This window comes from Alternaria incomplexa (genome assembly GCF_024043165.1).
Source record: "Alternaria incomplexa strain BMP 0042 chromosome Unknown scaffold_2, whole genome shotgun sequence".
Taxonomy (NCBI): domain Eukaryota; kingdom Fungi; phylum Ascomycota; class Dothideomycetes; order Pleosporales; family Pleosporaceae; genus Alternaria; species Alternaria incomplexa.
Genome location: NW_026249851.1, coordinates 1,460,476 through 1,480,527, shown reverse-complemented (window position 1 = coordinate 1,480,527; position 20,052 = coordinate 1,460,476). Strand labels below are relative to the sequence as shown.

The following is a 20,052-nucleotide window of genomic DNA, read 5'->3' as shown; positions in this document are numbered from 1 at the left end:
TTAGGCCCACTGTCCTGCATGTTTCTCTTCTACCTGTACGAGTCGTCACAAGCATACGCAAGACATTGTATTGTTTCGTAGTGTCCTCAGTCTTGGCGACACCATGAACCCGAAGCTTGTCTGGAAGCAGGCGGGTTGCTATGCACGGTTAGGCCCGCCGCTGAAAGCTTCGTCTGTGTTGGTCGGCTTTGTTGTTGGACTACGCACTGTATGGTTGGTGGTTATGTTGCGACATATTTTCCTTATTGATGTGAGAATCTATGCATTTACATGCATCTATGCTCTCTAAGAGTTTCTCACTGTCGGGCAACTTGTGTGACCTGTTTGTTCTTTGAACTTTCGATACCTAGGTACCTCTCCCAATCTCCCAATCTCTCAATCTCCACAATCGGCATCTCCACGCCGAGCGTCAACGTCAGTGTTCCCCGCTGAAACAGTTCTCTATGCTAAATCCAGTCCGTTTCCATTGCGTGGTTCCTGATTGGAGGCTTACGTGGCTGTCTGTATTATACTGGGAAGGGCTGTAATGTCTAGAGTGGGTACGCAAGCGCGAGGCTAAACATTTTTGAAAGGCGATGGGCCCCAAAACTTGCAGTCTAGTCCGCAAAGCTCATTGACATGCTTCTAGATTGGTTGCGCTACTATTGACGTGCCTTACGTATGTGCGGGTCAAGAACCGCTAGCTTCCTCCGAAGAAGACGCGTAGACATGTCTTGGCAAACGCTTCCATCCCAGCTTCAGCACACTTTGAATGCACGCGCGCATCCGGAGTATCTCTTATCCATATTGTGATATTACTATGGCCAATAGGAGGTTCGGCGATTACGCAGGTGATGGTTTTGATCCACGGCATGTTCCAGGAACGACGCTTGGTAAAGTCTGTGGGTGCTTGCGTAAGTATGCTAGGAGACTTGGCTGCGGGACGAAGACGCGAATAAACAGCTAAGCGTTTCGAGTTGGTGCTTATCTTGTGAACTTAAAGCTTGGAGACGTATGTCAGGATGGAAGTGTGAGAGTTTGTTACATGGATCTGAAGCGAGTTACGAATATCAACATAACGACCCTGCGCTACGTCAATAAACTCGTGGTTGGTTTCTTGTTGCTTTTGAAAGAGCAAAATTGGTGTGGTTGAGATATTGTTACCGATGCATCTTACAGTGACTGTTTCATGCACCACTGTAGAAGCAGGTCATATGTTTGACTTTGGACTTCCAGTCTGTCATTCGAGATGCAGCTCGCCTTCGCGCTCGGCATAGGGATAATACTTCTGTGTTTCGGCCCATAACGTTTCTTCGTCCATCTGGCTTGCATCCAGGCCTGCAATGATGTCCCTTAACATCTGTTAGCCCCATCTTTCCAATCGTCAATGCGACTTACTTGTCTTCAGCCAACACTTCGAAGCCCGGTACACAGTCAATGAGCGCGTAAATAACATAGCTTCCGATGAAAGACCATGAAAATCCGACGACAGCCTCCACAACCTGAATACCGAGCTGGCGAACGTTCCCATCGAAGAATACTCCACCAACGATTTCTGTGACTCCATCATACCCAGCGACTTCTTTCCGAGCAAAGCAGCCTGTTGAGATCGTTGCTAGAATTCCACCAAGGCAGTGTGTCGCAAAGGTGTCGCCGTGATCAACCCATCTCCAGCGCCGAGCGAACTCGCTAAACTTGATGCGAAGCGCTTGACGACAAAACAGTGCACCGAGCACCCCGAAGAAGAACGCTGTCGGTAGATCGATGAAACCTGCCGAAGGTGTGATCATGATGAGTCCAGATATGGCGCCCATGAAACATGAGTCGAGACTCCAGCGCCCAACTTCAAGATAAGTGTAGAGCATCCACGTGAGCGCCCCACTGGCAGCACAGAGGTTCGTGACACACAAGGCCATCACTGACTTGAAGTTGAACGCCAAAGTGGTGCCCGCGTCAAAGGCGAGCCATGAGCCCCAGATGCTGATCATCGCGAGAAGTTGGCAAAGAGAATTGACCGGCCTGTGGATGACCAGATGCGCTGGTGTACGGGTCGAGGACTTGCGCGAGCGGAACAAAGGGTATGAAAGGTATACGGAAATCGCCGTTGCTGTTGCTCCGGAATTGATGTGTACGGGCGTGCCACCTGCGAAATCTAGAACGCCTAGGTCCATAAGGAAACCCCCACCCCAGACCATATGAGCTAACGGGTTGTATATGAATGTAGACCAAAGCTACCATTTGTCAGTCAAGCTCACAGGTATACCGTCGTTCAACAGGTAGGACTCACAAATATGAAGGGTATCAATGGTAGGATTCTCCCCCTCTCACACGCGCCGCCAACCGCAATGGCGCATACTGTGGCCTGAAATACTAGTTGGAAGAAGCTGAACAGCACTGCTGGAATGGTACCAACAGGCTCTGCTAGCACATTTCTGTGAAAGGCGTACTTGAAATCTCCAAAGATAGCTCCTCCTTCTCCATATGTCAAGGTGTATCCAATGAAGAACCATTGTATCGAACAGACGATCACTGCTAGGATAGCTGGCATAACTGCTGCTAGAGAATTGGAGCGTGTTGTGTAACCTGAATAAGCTATGCCTACAGCTGGAATGATACCCCAGCCTTGACAAGGTTAGTCAATGTAGTGAATAGTCGTGAAAGATATACATACAGAAGACCGAACAGACAAGCACGAAGAGTGTATCAGTCCGGTCGCAAGCTTCCCAGGCCTGTAGGACCTCGGTAGGCAAGCCCATGGTGGAGGTTCTTCCTAGAAGTTCGGTGTCAAGGTCAATAATCCTGCTATAACAGTGTATATAGAGATGCAGGTAGTGAGTACGAGGCTCTGCAGCGGGGAAGACGTGGGCAAGGGTTGAAGCTGCAGCAGGTACAAGCAAGCCACCTCGGCTGAGCGTATCCTGTTCCCGGTGTCCGCTTTCTTTCCCTTCCCAAGTGCCCAGCATTGAGGCGCTTGATAGGCAATATGTGCAGACCCCATTGGCTTAACTAGGAGATCGTGTCGATCGCTGCGCGACGATAAGATAAGGAAGGCTCTCCATGGTCGATAACAGGAAGGCCGGGTGAAAGGTGCATTAGCCGAAGCCACGTTTAGCACCACTTTCTGCTGCTCGTGACTTTGTGATATGCTTTTGCGGCGCTTCATACGCGAACATGGTAATTTAACAATTCGATGGAGTGCCGGCACCAGATGTCGATGAAGTGTCACAAAGGCCTCGATCGCAGACCGGGGCGGCGCTTTCCCACATTTGGTAACGCTAATGCCGTTTTGAGCCTACGCAGAGGCACATCCAATGTTCACGAACTGTGACCACGGTTCCTGATCAGCGCGCCAAAAATGTCGGATAGCGAAGAGAACGATTTTTTCGGTGTCAGTCAGGACCTTGTTCCTCCCGCGCCTATCAAACCTGCGGGCGCTTCCGAGATAGATTTTGACGGCCTACTGTCACCCCCACTCAAACTACATGAGGACCTGAAAAACGGCTGCGGCGGTCAACTATGGCCGGCCGGTATGGTACTGAGCAAATACATGCTGCGTAACCATCGAGAAGATGTCGCAGGTAAAGAGATAGTCGAGCTTGGTGCCGGAGGCGGGCTCGTTGGGTTAGCGGTCGCGATAGGATGCAAAGTCGACACCACATTACATATCACGGATCAAGAGCCGATGTTTGAACTCATGAAGCGCAACATCACACTGAACGCTCTGGATTCTCGTGTCAGCGCCTCGATATACGACTGGGGAGAGCCGACGCCGTCACAGCTACCAACACACCCGGACATCATCCTGGCAGCGGATTGTGTATATTTCGAGCCCGCTTTTCCATTGCTGCAAAAGACGCTGCAAGATCTGATCGGCGACAAGACTGTCTGCTATTTCTGTTTCAAGAGGAGGAGACGGGCGGATCTGACGTTTATGAAGACGGCGCGAAAAACGTTCCACGTGCAGGAGGTGGACGATGATCCTGATAAGGAGGTATACTCGAGGGAAAAACTGTTTCTGTGAGTGTAGAAGTTATCTGATGAGCCACAGCTGACGCATACAGTTATCGCATAACGAAAAAGACTTGTTGATGGAAGGACGAGATTGTGGTGGGCTAGCATCTGAATAGATGGTTGGCTGCGAGTCACGACGTTCAGTGCAGGTCCATGGGTAGAGTGTCGCGAACCCTAGTAGCCCCTTCTGATAGCCAAATTCCCGATTCCTCTCTCTTTATATTATCTGTCCAAGATGTCCGCTGTCGAGAAGGATACCATTCAGATTTATTCAACCATGTCGCACTGCTGCATGCGCGCTTTGGATTTGCCCGATGAAAATCGACCCACTCCGGACCCTTACGGATACCTCCAGTCACTTCCCGATGTCTCTACAAGTCTTGATATTGCTCGCCATCGGCCTGCACTGGCATTTCTCAACAGCATCCCCGCCACAAATGCTACTTGCGAAGATATACATCCGTTGTTCCAGCAAGCTCAGTGGCTGAACTTGAGCTCCGAGAACTACCAGCGATTGATACCTGCTCTGAAAGTTGCTACGCAGCTTACTAGGCAAGCATCCTCCCTGTCTTTCCACAACCATGTCCTTCATGGGGAACTCAAGTACCTTAAGGAGAAGCGATGGTATTATCTTGCTCCATCGGCAGATGAAGCAACTAAAACAGCTCATCTGATGACGACTGAAATGCTTAATATCACCCTGCCGAAATATCTAAGGCTCGAGTTTGATGAACTTGACGAGGACGGGTTCCAATTCGATGCCATGACATATTTCGGCGAAGGCGCGAGTGTTTCCGAGATTGTATACTGTCCACGGATCCAGCTCCATACTCATCACCTCTACGCACTCCGTTACGTTGTCAACCATGGGTCTCGATACGATCAAGAGGCGATCTTCCTGAGAATCGCTATCGCTCTTTGCCACGAACTTGCCCATGCCGTCTGGCATCATCGCAGCAGCATTGAGAACCCACCCTCGTAAGTCGATCTTTGAACATGTTCATTGCGAGTCGCCACTAACATATTTGTAGACCCACGACTACCCATGGCGACCCTCTTTATCAGATGGCTGACACCGATCCCGAACTAGGGGATGCCTGGGAGCGTTATACTTTCGGCGGCAATATCTGGACTATCGACTATCCGGGCAAGATTACGACGTATTACTACCAGTTGGATGCAACAACTGGTCGCAGCGATCATGATACGCGCATTATCGTACCGCGTTGGTGGGTACACATGTTCTTCCTCCAGCCGATATGGACCTACTTCAGTCGACTACATCATGAGGGGCTACTGCGACTACCGACTGAGCTCGAAAGCGGGTGCGCATTCCGGAAGCATTCACCAGAATCGAGCATGGACTGGACCATGTACATTCATGGCGCGAAGCAGGTGCCAGCTTGCATGATGACGCGTACGGTGCCATACTTGCTATGGAACATTTTGAGGCCTGCTCTAGAACGCCTAGAGAATCGTAATAAATCTAAAGACGGATGGAGACGTCCAAGCGAATCGGAACGAAATCGAGAAGAATATGAGGAGATGTGCAGGTCGCTAGTAGATCAAGCGGCGGCACCTCATACAATGTCGGAACCAGACGTGTCTCTTTCACAGCCTACATTAGAGGACAAACGGTAGATCAATGAATGTAGCGTTCACGTTGGCCCCGAAATTCTCTGCGAATATGATTAATCTTCATACTGATTTCTTCGCCGGGATAGATAGCGATTACACCACTAACTCAAGCGCTCTCTTTAGTTTTACGTGGGTGCGACTCATGCCGGCTCTCGAAAAACTTGGCCGTAATCCCGATCATGGCGATAACAGCAGAGACCGCGAGAAAGTTGACAATCATGTTGCCCTTTTCCCACTCCTCCTCTACCTTGATGTTCCTACGCAGCTTTTTCCGCCTAGCCCAAATATGCTCGTTCACATTGTCCTGCGTTTCCTTGTGCCTGACGTTGTCAAAGTGTGGAACTTGATTCCCTTGTTTCTGCTGACCAGGGCCAAATCCACCCCATTCGCCGTAGGATTCTTGACCAGCATGATTGGATGACTCCCCACCTTCCTGTGCGTTGGAATATGCGTATTCGGCTCGCTTCGCGCCGTGACGTCCATAGCCGCCGGCCTTATAGAACGAGGGCGGTGGCCCTCGGAAGGTGCTGCGCTTTTTGTTCAGCCCGCTGGCCGGCCTTGAGCCATATGCAGCGGAACTGTAACTCCCTTGCGGATATTCACCCCCGCTCGCTCCCCAGCGTGATTGTCTTTGCGAGTGCTCTAGTTGTGCATCGTATTGCGCGCGTTTCTCCGGTACAGAAAGAACGTGGTATGCCTCGCTGATTGCGACGAAACGTGTGGAGGCTTCGGGGTCGTTGCGGTTATGGTCCGGGTGGTTTTTCTTCGAGAGCGTATAGAACTGGCGCTTGATCTCAGAAGCAGTCGCCGTCGAAGTGAGGTGTAGCGTCTCGTAATGATTGACTAGGGCGTCCGCGTATCGTGGGGCCGTAGCATGGAAATGCGAGACTTGTATGCGCCGCGGAAGAGCAGGACCCGTGCGACGGAGACATGAGTGACAGATGTATGGCGAGGATATGCGCGACAGCCGAGAAGTCGACGTTTGAGCGATTGATCGCAGTAGGCTAGATGGGCGGGGTGGCATTGCCCATTACCAATATCCGAAGGTGAGGGTGCCCATGCAGAAACATGAGTTTGGGTGAATGTTCGGCGCGCATGGAGGACGTCATCGCCAAGCTCCCGAGGCTAAGACAAGCATGGCCTAGCTTCAGAACCCAGTCAATGGGCGACGCTCCACCGGCGTCAGTTAGCGGGGCGTTTCGAGACGTTCGTAAATTTCGAGATTGTCCACGAGACAAGCACCACTGCATTCTCGACACGGCCAACATGGCGGCCAAGGTAGCGGACGAAGTCGCCAACATGAAGTGTATGGAAACGCTACCTCTCGCGTTACATCGCCTAACAGCGTACAGTGGACGACACCAACGGCAAACCAGCAAATGGTACAACGGAGAACGGCGAAAAGCCCGCAGGCGACGCGGATCACGAAGATTCAGACGATGACAACGAGGCCGAAGATGGAGCACCAGAAACCGGCGAAGGCGCTGCGAAAAAGAAGAAGAAGAGGAAGCCCAGAAAGAAGAAGAAGGCTGGCGCAGCAGCCGGCGCAGGAGGGCCCAAGGTGCAGACATCACCGCCACGAGTTCGCATCGATGAGCTGTTCCCCAACGATTCGTACCCCGAGGGCGAAATCCAAGAATACGTCAACGAGAACGCCTACCGGACCACCAATGAAGAGAAGCGCCACCTCGACCGTATGAACAATGACTTCCTCACCGAATACCGCAAAGGCTCAGAGATCCACCGTCAAGTTCGACAATGGGCTCAGAACTGGATCAAGCCGGGCATGTCGCTTACCGAGATCGCAGAGGGTATCGAGGACTCGGTTCGCGCCTTGACAGGACACCAGGGTCTGGAGGATGGTGACGCGCAAATAGCGGGCATGGGGTTCCCGACTGGTCTGAGCATAAACCACTGTGCAGCGCATTACACCCCTAATGCGGGCAACAAAATGGTCATCAACTACGAAGATGTCATGAAGGTCGATTTCGGCGTACACATCAACGGACGTATCGTGGACAGCGCGTTCACCCTGACCTTCGACCCCGTATACGACAATCTCATCAACGCGTGCAAGGCTGCGACAAACGCCGGTATCAAGGAGGCCGGTATCGACGTGCGCATGAGCGATATTGGCGCTGCTATCCAGGAAGTCATGGAGAGCTACGAGGTGGAAATCAAGGGACAGATGCTGCCCGTCAAGTGCATAAGGAATCTGAACGGACACTCCATCGGACACTACACCATCCACGGCGGCAAGACTGTACCGATCGTCAAAGGCGGCGACCAAACAAAGATGGAAGAAGGAGAGACATTTGCTATCGAAACATTCGGCAGCACAGGAAAGGGATACGTTCGGGATGATGTAAGTCACCCGCCTACTAGTAAGCCTACTCTTGATCTAACAGGTACCACAGATGGAGACATCTCACTACGCCAAAAAGGCCGACGCACCCAAAGTCGCTCTCCGCGTCTCGTCAGCAAAGACACTCCTCAACTCCATTACCAAGAACTTCGGTACTCTGCCTTTCTGCAGGCGGTATCTCGATCGCATGGGCCACGACAAGTACCTTTTGGGCTTGAACAACCTGGTCAGCGCGGGTATTGTTGAGGCCTACCCCCCGCTTTGCGATATCAAGGGCAGTTACACAGCACAGAGTGAACACGTAAGTAGCCATTGATCCGTCGACATTGTAAAGATGTGTGCTAACGCAAAACAGACATTCGTGCTTCGACCCAACTGCAAGGAGATTCTTAGCCGCGGTGACGACTACTAAGCTCCAATTACACGTCAAACATGAAGCATCTGCAATTTCATAATAACATGTGACAACAAGTAGAACGGAGCTATGTGTTCCGCGCTCATGAAGCAACGGTTTCATGACCATGACTGGGCACTGCATATACCGGAAACAACAAGAAGTAAAAACCATACCATACCCGATTGATCAGCGTTCACTTGTGTTCCTCTTCCTTGAATGAACTAATGCCAGCACGCTCCGTGTCTTTACTAGGGTACAGATTCAGTAAGTACACATCATCACTACGAGCAAAAGATCGGGGTCCAGAGTTCCAGTAAATTGTATTGAGACGAATCGTCGCACATACCCAAGGAGTATGCCCCGTTCGCTCATCAGCACTAGATTGATATGATACTGCTTCGCGAGAACCAAAAGAATCTAAAAGCCAGCTCCTTCATCTCTTTTCCACAAATATCTCTCTTCTCGAGGTGCTTAACCCTCGAAGGTGAAGCTGGTGCCGAGCTTGTGGCCGGCCTCGTTCAGCTTCTGGGTATCGAAAGAGCCACCAATCCCGAAGGTCAGACCGCTGTTGACCTTGGTGTTGTAGGCGAGGGAAGCAATGCCGAGGTTGTTGATCTTGGCCTGGATGGGATTAGTACAGACGCCCTCGTGCATGTCAGGGACCGTCATACCTTAGCGAAAGACGCAGGGTCAAGCTTGTACTTGGCAGCGAGCTCAAGACCGACGTTGTTGCCGGACTTTGAGTCCCAGACAGCGCGGGCACCGGCCTCGACAGCGGGGTTGACGCGCTGGTAGTACGAGGCGGTGAAAACGCTCAGGGAGTTGGTGGCAGTCACGGCAGCGTTGTAGAGAGGGGTGGTGTATCCGACAGCGGCGGAGTACTTGGTGATGGCAGCCTTCTGCACATCGTAACCGACTTCACCACCAACGACCATGCCCTCGTGGCTAACGACAGCATCGGCGGTGGTGCCAATGGCGCCAGCAGCCGAGTAGTCGACGAAAGCGCGGCCGTGGAAGGCAGGCTGCTTGAAGTGAAGGTTGACCTTCTGGCCCTTGTTGCCGGCAGCAGGGTTGAAGTTGGAGAGAATCTCAGTCTTCAAGCCGCTAGCAAAGGTGTCGTTGAGCTCGACCTTGGTGGCCAGCATGTTGGCAGTGTTCCATGACTGGGTGATGCTGATGCCTGCGTCGTCCGTTGTCAGTAGGTTGATTCCGTAGCCTGCCACGGAGAAGCCCCCCTTGCCGGGAGGCTGCTTCACGTGGAATATATAAGACTGAAAGTTGGAAGACGTATGAAGGGGTATAGAGAGGCTCGTGGAGCTGGGGAGAAAGGAATCGTTTGTCGTACCGTTGGAAAGCGACTTCTTGCCCTCGAGCTGGTGGACGCGTTAGCCATGGCGTTTTTCCGCGTACAATGGCGGGCTTACCGAGGAGGTGACGGGGCCATCGTGGGCGGAGGTTCCCTTGGCGGTGAAGTTGACACCGTTGGGGGCCTTGAGCTTGACCTCAAGGGCAGCTGTGGGCGCGTCAGTGGGAGGGCAGGCGGATCAATTGGAGTCGCGGACCTGCGGCAGTGTGGTAGAAGTCCTTGTTGATGAGCTGGAGGGCGGCTCCGTTAGCAATGGCGCCATGGGGAAGCTCGTCGTGGGGAGCCAAAACATACGTCGTTGGAGGCCTTGGCGATGTCGCTGAACGCCGGCGGCGGGAACTTGGGGATGATCTTCTCGACCTTGACGTACTCAGTCATGTTGGGCGGTTTGGTGGGGGATGTGATGGAGGAAAGAGGGGTGTTTAGGGCGTCGTGTTGCTGGCTGCAAGCAAAACTTCTTGAGAAGTCACGGCAGGGTCCGCGCTAGTAATCCCGGATGATCTTCGTGCCTGCCAGTCCACCCACTCTCCATCCATCCCTCAGACACGACCAAACTCTGTTCTCCATGCTCGTCGGCGTCGACTATACTGTAGGCTAGGCGCCCCTTCATCTTACTTGATACTAAGATGATGCGACTACCGCTCCTGCCACTTCTGCCATCTGCGCCCTCAACCATGGAACCCGTTTCCAGGCGCAGTCGCCCGCGCGCGTGGCATCGTCTTGAGTTGTTCGGCCCACTCGCCTACGCACATGTGGTCGCCAGTCTTTCCTTGACCGGACGCTTTGTACAGCGCAAGAACAGCGCATGTCATGTGGTGTGGGGTCGTCTGTCTGGGCGACAACGTTGACCCTGCAAGCACATCCTCATGCCAACCTACTCCAGTCACCATCCCGATGGCGAAGACAGCCCACTTACTTGCCATTTGTTCCATGTTTCTTCTGAATCTGATCACGCAGTTGAGATGCCTCAAATACACATACGGAGTGGGATCTAGCCATGCTCGTTCGCATTGCCTGTGGGGATATCTTGGTGTCCGCATATTAGCAACCCCATCAATCGCTGAACGAATGACTTTCCTCGCACCGCAATGTTAACTTTGAAGAATGTTCGACATTGCGTTGACGCTCCGATGGGAGGGTACCGTCGTTTGGTTCATACCAGCCTTACCATCGGTGGCCGATCTCGGGTTCCCAGACGGCTGTACTCCGCGCCCCGCTAAATAAATAAAACTCCTAGAGTGACTCTGACGTTGATTATTCTAGCGCACGCGTCTGGACCTGCAACGACACAATAATTAAACCGGCGCTCTTTGGACACATACACAGACGTTTGGATACACCGAGCACGCATCTCATTGACTAGTCGCCGTTCACAAGGGAGCCGCATCCCCACTATCTCGCCAAAACCACAACCACAATGTCTACCTTTGGCACGCACTTCAGGGTCACCACGTATGCATACGCGCCGTATAGCTGCCCGACGTCTACTGACCTGCGATAGCTATGGCGAATCCCATTGTCTTTCCGTCGGCGCCATTATCGACGGTTGCCCGCCGGGCATGGCCCTTACTGAGGATGACATCCAACCCCAGATGACGCGCCGCCGACCGGGCCAGTCCGCCATCACTACCCCACGCAATGAGAAAGACCGCGTAGAGATCCAGTCTGGCACAGAGTTTGGCATCACACTGGGCACCCCGATCGGCATCAGGGTCATGAACGAGAACCAGCGCAAGCAAGACTACGGCAACAAGACCATGGACATGTACCCAAGACCGAGCCACGCCGACTGGACATACCTGGAGAAGTACGGTGTGAAGGCTAGCTCAGGCGGTGGACGAAGTAGCGCACGAGAGACCATTGGTGAGTGGATTCCGGCACAACCACCGTACAAATGCTAATGGTGCCCAGGACGAGTAGCAGCGGGCGCGATAGCGGAGAAATACCTGCGCGAAGCCTACGGTATCGAGATCATCGCATTCACCAACTCCATCGGAAACGAGTTCCTCTTCCCTCCCACACCCGAACACCCCACCGCATCCACGAACCCAGAGTACCTCAAGCTAATCGACTCGATTACACGCAACAAGGTAGACGAGTACTTGCCCGTCAGGTGTCCGAGCGACGATGTCACCAAGCGCATGGAAGACTTGATCGCCAAGTACCGCGACGCACAAGACAGCATAGGTGGCACTGTGACTTGTGTCATAAGAGGTTGCCCGACAGGGCTGGGAGAGCCATGCTTTGACAAGTTGGAGGCCAAGCTGGGACACGCTATGCTGTCGATTCCCGCAACCAAGGGGTTTGAAATCGGATCCGGCTTCGGAGGCGCACAACTACCGGGCTCAATTCACAATGACGCGTTCGTCAAAGCTCCTGCTGTCCCGGCAGGCGAAAACCCCGATGCAAGCAAGTACCGCTCAAAACCCAAGCTCACCACCAAGACCAACAACTCGGGCGGTATCCAGGGAGGTATCACCAATGGCGCGCCCATCTACTTCAACGTAGCTTTCAAGCCGGCAGCGACAATTGGACAGGCGCAGTCTACAGTCACATACGACCAGGAAGAAGGAGTGTTGGAGGCCAAAGGCAGGCACGATCCTTGTGTAGTGCCCCGTGCAGTGCCTATTGTCGAGATGATGGCTGCATTGGTCATCATGGATGCTGTACTAGCCCAGCAGGCTAGACAAGGCGCGAGGAGCTTGCTTCCACCGCTAAAGGGTGTTCAACCCGTCAATGGCGCTTGATAGGCCGGATGATGTAAGTCGGGTATAACGGGAGTTAAGGCGCCAGCTGCAAGTGTACGATGTTTTTGCGCCGAGATGGATGAAAATTATTAGACTTGACGTATAGCTAAAAGTGCCACGACTCTACAGGATCAGGATCCACAGATGGGCTCAAAGGCTCAAAGTCATTCCGAGTCGGAATACAACAAGTTCAGCAGCGAGAACCAGTTCAGATGCTACCCATGATCATACAAACTTGTCTACCACCCTCGGCCGAGCTGACAGAACAGTCAGCGAGACGAATAGTTCACATGCGAGCCGAATGGGCAAAAGTGTAGAACCAAATCTCGATCTTCGTGACGTGCATCTTATCGGTAGACTGTAGGATAATGCATGCAGCTGTAGACTAGTCGAGACGTTCCGATAGAGTGGTAATAGGCACCGCCACCTGGTGTCTTTACCCATTGAGAGGCCGATGTTCACCGGCAAGGACTTCCAGCCTCGCGGAAGCCAGTGTAGGGGCCGGCAGAGTCGCCACACTGTAAGAAGAGGTGACCGGAGGGCCAGGAGGATGCATTGGCAGCGGATGCTATCGGGCCTTCCCCTCCACCAAAAGCAAGAACCCTGGCTGTTGGAGATCCCTTCGCTTGCAGCCGCGAGCCAACATGACATAGGACACGCTCCGCGAACCCCTCTTCCTCCAGTCTATCCTCTTGCCTACAAGCAGCTCTTGTCAGTGTCGCTCCCTTGTCTGACCGACATCGAGATCGCGCACAAGCATGTGTGCCGCCTTGCATCATCCGTGTGAAGATAGCCATGGCAAATTCGTCCAGCTCGGTGCGCCATACCGAAGCTAGTCGTTGATGCTGGTGGTGCTCCAAAAAACTCTGTCCTGTCGCAAGCAGATGCTGCGGTACCCGAAACCAGGCTCCACCGATAGAGTCGTCCCAAGTTCGCTTCTATCTCCGCAAAGGCCCCTCGCGTCCGGACATGTCAGCTGACCCATGTCTCCGGGACCTCGATTCGAATTTCCACGTGCGGCACAGCCTGTCGGACGCGACCTATACATCTGTTACAGCCCATCGGCTACTGCAGTAGGCGTTTAACTCCCAATCTAGATCCGATACCAGGCCAATCGAGCCTCTTCGTCGTGGTCGCGCATCGATCCTTTTGGATGCCGCCTCTGCGTTTGCCACCCTACCGAAAATCATCCATGGGCTTTGATCTTGCCGAACGCAAACTAAGGCAGGCACGTTGAACGTCGCGACGGGCGCCAACGTCACAGCTACCTAATCCGAGCCCGCTGTTCTTCTCCCTCGACATTGGTGGCTAATCATATTACTTTCCTACCCGGCCCAGAGAATGGAATAACTAACTCGTCCTCGGAGCCCGCGCGGACTGCGTCTTCATTCCCCTCGTGATCAACCATGGCCCGCGCCGCTACTGCCACCTCTTCCAACAACAGAGACGACCAAGATAACTCACAGGCGCAGGACACAAAAGCCAGTAAGCGGCGCTGTGTCCAGTCGGCCTGTGTGCCCTGCCGGAAACGCAAGTCCAAAGTAAGCATCAATCTTCCCACTGCATGCACCAATTCCACATTGAGCTCCTACATCTGGCCCGATGCTGGAGATTCGCCTCCGCGGAAGGCTCGTCACCAGCGAGGATTATCCGCATCTCTTGTTTGGGCCATTCTCCGGGCAACTTTCCCGGTCCCTCGCCAAGTGCCCTCCTGCTGACACCTCATCTACAGTGTGACGGTGGTACACCCGTGTGCGCGACTTGCACTGCCGTCTACAAGACTGAATGTCATTACGATGCTGAGAGCGAGAGTCGTCGCACTAAGGCTACTCCGACGATCGCAAACAATACTGGGATCAAGCGCGACGCCTCCCTTGTCGCCGCCTCCAGCCCTGAGAATGCCTCGAGCGCCGAATTTATTGTCAATTCGCTGAGACGTCTACCTGAGGAGCATGTCCAAGAATTTCTCAATCATATTCGAAGAGACCCCAGCCTCGACATCACCTCCCTAGCTGAAACATGGCGCAAGAACGTGACGCTGACGCAGAGCGAGCCCGTCGACGTTCAAAGCCTCGAGTCAGATCTTAGTGTGCTGCTTGGGAAGCCATCTGTTACATCCACCGGCCAGAGCAGACACTTTGGACATTCTGCAAGCCTAGGCCTGGTACCCGAAGATGAGGATTTCGGTGGCGGGCGGCTGCGTACCAACAGCGTGAAGCCAGAGCGTCAAGGGTCAACGTGGACCAACGTAACCGATGACCTGGCTTTTGTTGAGACGCTGCTTGACCTCTATTTCACCTGGAGTCATCCCTTCTACGTGCTCTTCAGCCGAGAGTGCTTTTACAAGGACTTCAGAGCGGGACGCGACAAGTATTGCTGCTCTCTACTGGTCAATGCTATATGCGCATATGCATGTCATCTCACAGAAGACCCTGCAGGTCGCACGGATCCCGACAACTTCCGTACTGCAGGCGATCACTTCTTTGCCGAGGCCAGGCGACTTCTGTTCGAAGATGAAACCCCGAGCCTGACGACTGTTCAGGCGCTCTGCATTATGTCGATGCGTGAGCCGAGTACAGGGAGAGAAAGTTCAGGCTTTTCCTACATGGGGAGGTGTCTTCGTATGTGTGTTGAGCTTGGTTTGCACTTGAACTATGGCGCCAATTCTGCGCTTGGCTTGACACCAAGTGAGATCGAAGTGAGAAAGGTCACATTCTGGGGCTGCTTTACTGTGGATACGTGAGTTATCTTGGCTACTTTTACCCCGACTGGGCTAACTCGACGCAGAATCTGGACGATCGTTACTGGCCGCATATCTCAGCTTCCTCGAGCTGCCATTACTCTCGAAAAGCCTATGCTGGAAGAGACGTCTGACCTTCCTGAGGCTTATCCCGCCCCCTCGCAAATCGCAGGAGGCGGAGTCGTAACCATTCGCATGTTCCTCCAGGAATTCACATCGCTCGCGGAGCTCGTCAATGACAACAACCACATGTTCTTTGCGCCAAAAGAGCGACTTACGAGCAGTAAATTGCTTGATTTTTATCATAAATACCAAGCCTGGTATAGAAAACTGCCAGCTTTGCTAAGCCTGGAAGGAAAGAAGGAACCCGAGCCACACATCTTGGTACTACAGTATGTCTGAACATCCATGCTTACTTTGCGAACAGAACTGACACTACACGTAGCATGCTTTACTGGACCATCATCGTGCACCTTTTCCGGCCTCTGCTCAAAGTCGATCTTATTCATTCCGATATACGCCCCCGCGACATCTGCGTAGATGCGGCCAACAAAGTGTCTGAACTTGTCCGGATCTACCGGCAGTTCTACGACTTTCGTCAAGCTCACCTGCTCATACCACACGTACTACTCACTGTATGTGTTGTGCACTTGCTATATTCAAAGGATAACAGCATTTCTCGCCAAAACCTCATCGAAGGCATGCAGGGCCTAGACGATCTTCACGAATGTCACTATTTCGGGGCGAGGAGTTTCCGCGTCATATACACCCTGGCGAAGACGTGGAAGTTGCCCTTTCCTGAAGAATTAGGCAACTCCTCGTTGATACCGACAAGTGACCCCAACAAGCCCCAAGGTACTATCAGTCCTCCGACAGATCCTCTTATGATACCTCCCAATACAACAACTATTACCGGCAATCGGATAGGACCTGGCCGTCTCCATCCACCTATTACTCAGAGGAGGGAGAGCCTGTCGATGTTTGCTCCTCAACCAGGGTTGCAATTGGCTACACATCCCGCCAATTCGAGGCCGAGTAGTGTGGTATCGAGCCAACACCAACCATCACCTGTTGTAGGGCACACACCCACCCATCATAATTACAATACAGGAATGGCTTTACCGACGTATCAGTACTCGCAGCCCATGTCATCCGCCCCCAACATGTCTACGGCAATGACATCTCCATCTACCGATACGGCAGAATCCATGTTTTGGAACCCTATTCCTGGAGTACCAGGACCGATTCTGCCACGTCACACTTATCAGCAAATAAGTCCGATGGGCCTGGAGAGTGTTCTCCACAACACAGACGTAGGTGATCGTCTTGGTCGGGATGGTTTCAAAATCAGCGAGGACTGGCGCTCGAGCCATATCAACGGCTTCAATCACAACATTGGAGGCAGTGTATACGGCAACCCGCATAGCCAGGCAGACACTGGGTATGCGCACCGAGGGAGCTACACGCAGCCGACAGAACATGTGAGCTACCCGCAAACTACACATGCGGGGCACCACCATGCGCAGGAAGAATACGACCCGGGATGGTGGCAGAACACGAACGGAAACCAAGGTGCGATGAGTTGACAGACGGATGGTTTCAAGATTGATGATGGGAGCATTTTTCATTTGATGCAGCAGTTGGTTCGGTGAGCATTATCGGAAGAAGCTCATACATTCGAGGCTGGATGGATTCCGAGTGGCGTTGCATAGCGGCATCATTTATCGGGGCTAAGGCGCACAGGTACTGAACGACGAGTGTATTTTCTCAATGAAGGCGTTCGTGGTCGGCGGACTGAGAGCTCGTACGGATGTGCAATGTAGAAACTAGCAATAGTAGGCAAATGTCATGTGTTCCGTGTATCCAAGGTCCATTCCACGTGCCTCTTTATTTTTCTACGCGCACGAATTAATGAGACAGAATATAATGGCAGGTACAAGAACATGAATGTTTGTATTAAACAAATTGCAGCTACATAGAGACATGTGTAGGTAATATAGTTGAAATGCTGAGATATGAGAGGGTATAGATCTAAATGAAGGAAAAGCCGGGGAAAAATATACAGGCCTAATTAATGGCAAAGTGTGCAGCACGCCGGCGACATCGACTCAACATTACACCTCACCCTGAAAACCAGCAACACACTCAAACACCCTTCTGCTTTGCAGTCTGAACAAGCACACTAGCAGTCCCAGCACGCTCTTCGTACAAGCGCCTCAGGTCCTCGACAGACTGCTTTTTGAGGTTCATTTTCTTTGGCTTCAATGTTCGGCCTCTTGCAACCCCAGTCTCGGCGTCTGCGTCATCTTTCTTTGATTGGTCTTTGGCGAAGTTCTCGAAGCTGGGCATGCGTTGCATGAGGCTTGGACTCGGGGTACGCAGACGGGGCGCAGCAGCTGGAATGGGGAGCGTGGATGCTTTGGTAGGTGTGTTGATAATGGGAACTTGAGGCGTCACCGGGTATACGGGTCGGGCGAGTGAGTTGATGCTGGGACTACGGCTTGTTGTTGATGATGTTGCGGAGAATGGAATGCTTGGACGGCGAAAGGCAGGTTCTGACGCTGGTGCAGAGACTGCGCTTTGGGGAGAGGTCAACTGAGGCGAACTCACGCCCTCGCTCGCTGCGTATGTTGAGGATGGACCTCTTTTCGCAATAGAGTTGTTGCTGTAGTAATTACCTGTAAGACCCGGAAGCGCCATACCGCCCATGGGGTGTTTGTGAGCTTCATCCTGTGCGACGACGGCCTTGGAGACATTGTCAATCTGCATCGCAGTCAGGGTTTTCCTCTTAGGAATGTTGAGTCTAGGCGCAACAGTAGGAGGAGTAGCAGTAGTAGTAGAAGAAACGTGAGAAAATGGCGCATCTTCTTGTGCGCGAGTAGATGCTGACATAGGAAGGACTGGAACTGGATTGCTCGTACCAGACTTCTTCTCATCCGTTTGTGCACTCCATCGCGGTGGTACATTAGGGGGTTGGCCGATACGGTTGTCGTCGTTTCGGGGTGGGGCGAAGCCATCAGTAGTAGCAGCGTAAGTTATGGGTGACTCGGCGACGTCTTCAGGCGCGTCGGATATGACAGTAGAGTAGCGAGGTGGTACTGAAAGGGGCGGTGCAGGTTTCCGCTGAACAGAATCGGCAGAAGATTTGGCCGACGGTGCGCGTGAGCGTGGAGGCAGAGGAGGCGGTAACGCCTCGCCTTGTGTTTCCTGTGGTTCGTGATAGGTAGGCATCTTCTCATTGTCGAGTAGCGTTATACCGCTCATCTGATCTTCCAATGAGCCTTTGCTATCTGCAGAATCACGCTTCGCATCCGCCGGGTCCTCCCAGTCGTTCTCGTCTTTGGGTAGCTCGAGCTCATTGTAGAAAGCCTCCTCCTTCTGCCCGCATGCTTCTCTAAGCCCCTCGGTCCACATGTCGACCGCCTGGGTGAAGATCCTTCTAATTATCGAGGACATTTTGGCGTCTTCAAGCTGATCAGGTCCACACAGTAATCCAGGTGCAAAGCAAACAGCGAGGTTTTCGGCCGTCATCTTGTTTTCTTCTTGTCGTGCGGCGATGGCACTCATGAGAGGCAGAAGATGCCTGCATAGGATCTCGCGGGATATGCCAGGTAGCAGGGACCACTCCGAAGTTGGCGAGAACAGGTCGGTCAGTTTGTCGAGTTCAAGAATCTCCTGGCTGTCGCCATAGAGTCGCTTCAGGTCCCGATATGAGTCGGTTGGGAAGATGGGCTGGCGTAGCGATGCATACCATGCTTTGATCAGAGCTGCTGCCATGAAGACCGAGTATGCGTCGGTGGGGGCCACCTCAGCTAGTATCTCCTCTTGATGCTGGGCGTGTGGGTAGGGTGGTACAGGCAGTGTCACCTCGTTGTCCTTCCAGATGATGTATTTTTGGCCCCTATCGTATGCTTCCTTCAAGGCATCGCGCAGCCTTGAATGTGGTGGTACGCGGAACAGGCCTTCCGAGGTAATGTTCTGCTCCATGAGCACGAAGCTGGTCGTCTCTCGCAGCACGCGTGGAAAGCGTGTCTTGCCATTACTGCCTGTGGGGAAAGGGGCGCGGGCGCCAAATGCTCGTTTCCCGCTGCCATTGAAAGCAGAGATGTGTTCGCACACGCGACGGTCGGCAAGATAGGTCGAAGGAGGGATAAGCAGGTTCTCGATTTGGATTTCGCGGGCAAGTTGCGTGAGGTTGGATACTAGAAGGAGTCAGCATTGCTCCGCGCTGCGGGGTTGTGGATACGCACGATGATAGATCTTTCTCCTGAACTTGGGGCTGACAATGGTAGAGAATATCTCGGTCAGTATCCGTACCCAAGCCTTCTCGTGCACAATGTACAGGCGCTGGAGCCTCTTGCGCATGGCCCTGGACAGGACATGGTACGCTTGCAGAAACCAGCCCCAGCCAGGCCGGTGCTTCTTGTTTGTCGCTGAGCCATCGCCATCGCCGGCAAAGAAAACGACCTCGTATTCGAATCCCTTCAGCAGTTCGTCTTCCTCGGGCAGGCGCGCAAGGACATAGGGTAGCAGGGAGTCGTAGTCGGCTTCGTGCGAGTCGGGGAGAGCGGCGGCGTTGAGGATGAAGACGGGCCTTCCCTCTTGCGAAGGCAGCGGCGACCGGTAGAGAACGGAAGCAGCGATCTTGGCCAGGTCTGGTGAGTAGTTGGAACTGTGCTGTGGTGGGGGTACTGCGGAGAGCGAGGAGCTGCGCAGCCGACTGGCGATGTGGGCACGCACGCCGCTCATGGCGACGAGTGAGGGGGCTGGCAAGCTTCAGTCAGGTTTGCCGCTGGCAGTAGGAAGGAA

The 20,052-nt window shown here is 53.1% G+C and overlaps 8 protein-coding genes across 8 annotated transcripts; 4 read left to right on the top strand and 4 right to left on the bottom strand.

The window, feature by feature from the left end:
• Positions 1-1,219: 1,219 nt before the first annotated feature.
• Positions 1,220-2,735, bottom strand: J4E90_001994 (uncharacterized protein; the record flags this gene model as incomplete). The annotated part of the gene is made up of 4 exons (XM_051431578.1): positions 1,220-1,331; positions 1,378-2,210; positions 2,267-2,601; positions 2,651-2,735. 4 exons carry the CDS (start codon positions 2,733-2,735, stop codon positions 1,220-1,222), a joined length of 1,365 nt encoding a protein of 454 aa, XP_051294712.1.
• Positions 2,736-3,334: 599 nt separating this feature from the next.
• On the top strand, positions 3,335-4,068 carry J4E90_001993 (uncharacterized protein; the record flags this gene model as incomplete). The annotated part of the gene is made up of 2 exons (XM_051431577.1): positions 3,335-3,996; positions 4,041-4,068. The coding sequence occupies 2 exons, from the start codon at positions 3,335-3,337 to the stop codon at positions 4,066-4,068; spliced, it is 690 nt and encodes a 229-aa protein (XP_051294711.1).
• Positions 4,069-5,734: 1,666 nt separating this feature from the next.
• J4E90_001992 (uncharacterized protein) lies at positions 5,735-6,652 on the bottom strand (the record flags this gene model as incomplete). Its single annotated transcript, XM_051431576.1, has 1 exon — positions 5,735-6,652. The coding sequence occupies one exon, from the start codon at positions 6,650-6,652 to the stop codon at positions 5,735-5,737; it is 918 nt and encodes a 305-aa protein (XP_051294710.1).
• Positions 6,653-6,894: 242 nt separating this feature from the next.
• Positions 6,895-8,405, top strand: J4E90_001991 (uncharacterized protein; the record flags this gene model as incomplete). Its single annotated transcript, XM_051431575.1, has 4 exons — positions 6,895-6,934; positions 6,981-7,993; positions 8,046-8,294; positions 8,349-8,405. 4 exons carry the CDS (start codon positions 6,895-6,897, stop codon positions 8,403-8,405), a joined length of 1,359 nt encoding a protein of 452 aa, XP_051294709.1.
• A 456-nt stretch (positions 8,406-8,861) lies between these two features.
• On the bottom strand, positions 8,862-10,134 carry J4E90_001990 (uncharacterized protein; the record flags this gene model as incomplete). Its single annotated transcript, XM_051431574.1, has 6 exons — positions 8,862-9,011; positions 9,062-9,570; positions 9,736-9,763; positions 9,815-9,903; positions 9,953-9,986; positions 10,051-10,134. 6 exons carry the CDS (start codon positions 10,132-10,134, stop codon positions 8,862-8,864), a joined length of 894 nt encoding a protein of 297 aa, XP_051294708.1.
• A 1,039-nt stretch (positions 10,135-11,173) lies between these two features.
• ARO2 (bifunctional chorismate synthase/riboflavin reductase [NAD(P)H] aro2) lies at positions 11,174-12,503 on the top strand (the record flags this gene model as incomplete). Its single annotated transcript, XM_051431573.1, has 3 exons — positions 11,174-11,208; positions 11,258-11,619; positions 11,668-12,503. 3 exons carry the CDS (start codon positions 11,174-11,176, stop codon positions 12,501-12,503), a joined length of 1,233 nt encoding a protein of 410 aa, XP_051294707.1.
• A 1,406-nt stretch (positions 12,504-13,909) lies between these two features.
• J4E90_001988 (uncharacterized protein) lies at positions 13,910-16,829 on the top strand (the record flags this gene model as incomplete). Its single annotated transcript, XM_051431572.1, has 4 exons — positions 13,910-14,044; positions 14,236-15,242; positions 15,291-15,635; positions 15,689-16,829. The coding sequence occupies 4 exons, from the start codon at positions 13,910-13,912 to the stop codon at positions 16,827-16,829; spliced, it is 2,628 nt and encodes an 875-aa protein (XP_051294706.1).
• A 559-nt stretch (positions 16,830-17,388) lies between these two features.
• Positions 17,389-19,992, bottom strand: J4E90_001987 (uncharacterized protein; the record flags this gene model as incomplete). Its single annotated transcript, XM_051431571.1, has 2 exons — positions 17,389-19,445; positions 19,494-19,992. The coding sequence occupies 2 exons, from the start codon at positions 19,990-19,992 to the stop codon at positions 17,389-17,391; spliced, it is 2,556 nt and encodes an 851-aa protein (XP_051294705.1).
• Positions 19,993-20,052: the final 60 nt, after the last annotated feature.